This window comes from Branchiostoma floridae, chromosome 4 (genome assembly GCF_000003815.2).
Source record: "Branchiostoma floridae strain S238N-H82 chromosome 4, Bfl_VNyyK, whole genome shotgun sequence".
NCBI lineage: Eukaryota > Metazoa > Chordata > Leptocardii > Amphioxiformes > Branchiostomatidae > Branchiostoma > Branchiostoma floridae.
Window position 1 is genome coordinate 13672859 of NC_049982.1, and position 1848 is coordinate 13674706.

Genomic DNA, 1848 nt, shown 5'->3' on the forward strand with positions numbered 1-1848 from the left:
AGGAATAAGCACACAAAAAGGTTTATCATCACAGTTTATGACTTCACATGTACACATCAAAATACATGTATTACTATGTTAACGTCAAGGAGAAAAATGTCATTTGACAAAAATGGCCACATGTATTACTTACAACAAATGCTATCGACTACTTTAATAATTTCTTTTCAAGGCAAGAGGAGCATTATAGTATCACTGTAAACATCAGAATTAAGAGCAACAGCAAGGGGGAAATACACAAAACGTCACACATTTCTTCTCAGAAAAGGATACTAAAACTTCGGTCTGTGATTTCTAGATGCCAGAGGTTGATTCTGAGGTCGTCTCCAGACAGGAAGGTTTCATGGTCACTATTTAGAGATATGGAGTTTATGTGGTATGTGTGCGCATTGGCGTACACCCGGCGGGGGCTGGCTTCTACTATCAACTCCGTGGGCTTGAAGAACGGTACCTGCAACACAGTCAGGTTATTCATCTTAATTTCGTAAGAAATAGAATAAAGGCTAAATCAGTATTTCACCAGCAGATACAGCATTCCCTTGGTAACTGTGCTCAATTTATGTGGTTGGGTGGTGAAAAGGGAACCTAGAGTTTTGAGTACTGAAAATTCATCCACTGGGACTCACACAACTGAACCCAAATGTCACAGCAGAACAGGTGATGGGACCAAGACAATTTCCCATCTGATGAGAGAGGGACCTCTCTAGAGAAAACCAACCTACCCGCAATGCCGTGATGTCATTTGGATTCTTTATCCGACCCTCATCGTCCTTCAGATTGAAGCCGTCTGGGCGCTTGTCTCGCTCAGTGATTTTCCACAATTTGACAGTTTTATCTGGAAAGGAAAAAAAGACATCTCATTGGTATATTCACTTCAGGACATCATTTTGTACATTTTTTTGGTTTTTAATTGAGCACACTGCTACAGCTGCCAAATAATTTGGATTATCATGAAAACTGGACTGTGCATAATTGGCTAAATGAGCACAATTAAAGTAAGTCCTGTTGGGTTTATCTTGCAAGATGCCTTGGTTACCGTCACAACCGCAGGGATGGGTAAAAATTCATTCCAGACTTCCAGTCACCCTTGGTCCCTTGTCTATTGAAATCAATAAGAACTTAATACATCTTCTGAGGTAGCACAAGGAATCAATGAGACTTATCTCCAGTGTCTATGTCACACATACTAATCAAGCTAACTTTCAAGACTTTGTGTCACATGGCCTGAAATGGCATCATGAGGTCAGATAAAATGACATCTTTTCTTACATGTTTAGATGCTGGTGATATGATGGTGAATGATAATGTGAAATCTACTTAATCAGATGTATTAGATAATGCATATAATTTAGATAGACACACTTGTCATATAGTGAAGCACTTTCTGTTTTATGCCATTTGTTGCAAATATGTGTACAGGGCACGGAATACCACCTGCATATGCAGGTTAGTGCAGGTAAAATTGGAGCTGAGGGGGTATCTTTGGTGTCTACCTGCACCTAGCCTACACTGGTCCATGAACTGGGTTTTACACACACATGTCCTATGATGAAGGTGTATATGGATTGTTATTAGCTTCAATGACTGTTACCTCCTATGAAGTATAAAAGAGAAAATAGCAATGGTTCCTGAACAATTTTAGTATGATCCATACTTCCTAAATTCAAAGTGGTGCAGGTAAAATTTGTCTGGTGCAGGTAAGTTTCAGCGTTACCTGTACCAGTGCAGGTATGCAGAAAAAGGATTTCGAGCCCTGCAAGTAAGTGAAAATAAACATCCAACTCCTTACATTACTGTAAATGCAGAAATGTTTGCGGTGGATTAATGTTCGCGGTTTTCGATGAAATT

The 1848-nt window shown here is 39.5% G+C and overlaps 1 protein-coding gene across 1 annotated transcript in view; it reads right to left on the reverse strand.

Annotated features, from left to right (window-relative positions):
• The window catches only part of LOC118413024 (serine/threonine-protein phosphatase 2A 55 kDa regulatory subunit B beta isoform-like), a gene marked incomplete in the record, with an annotated part of 34409 nt that overhangs the window by 3194 nt on the left and 29367 nt on the right, over positions 1 to 1848 (reverse strand). The window contains 2 exon segments of the mRNA XM_035816152.1: positions 274 to 451; positions 723 to 835. Coding sequence (XP_035672045.1) covers positions 274 to 451; positions 723 to 835 — 291 coding nt within the window.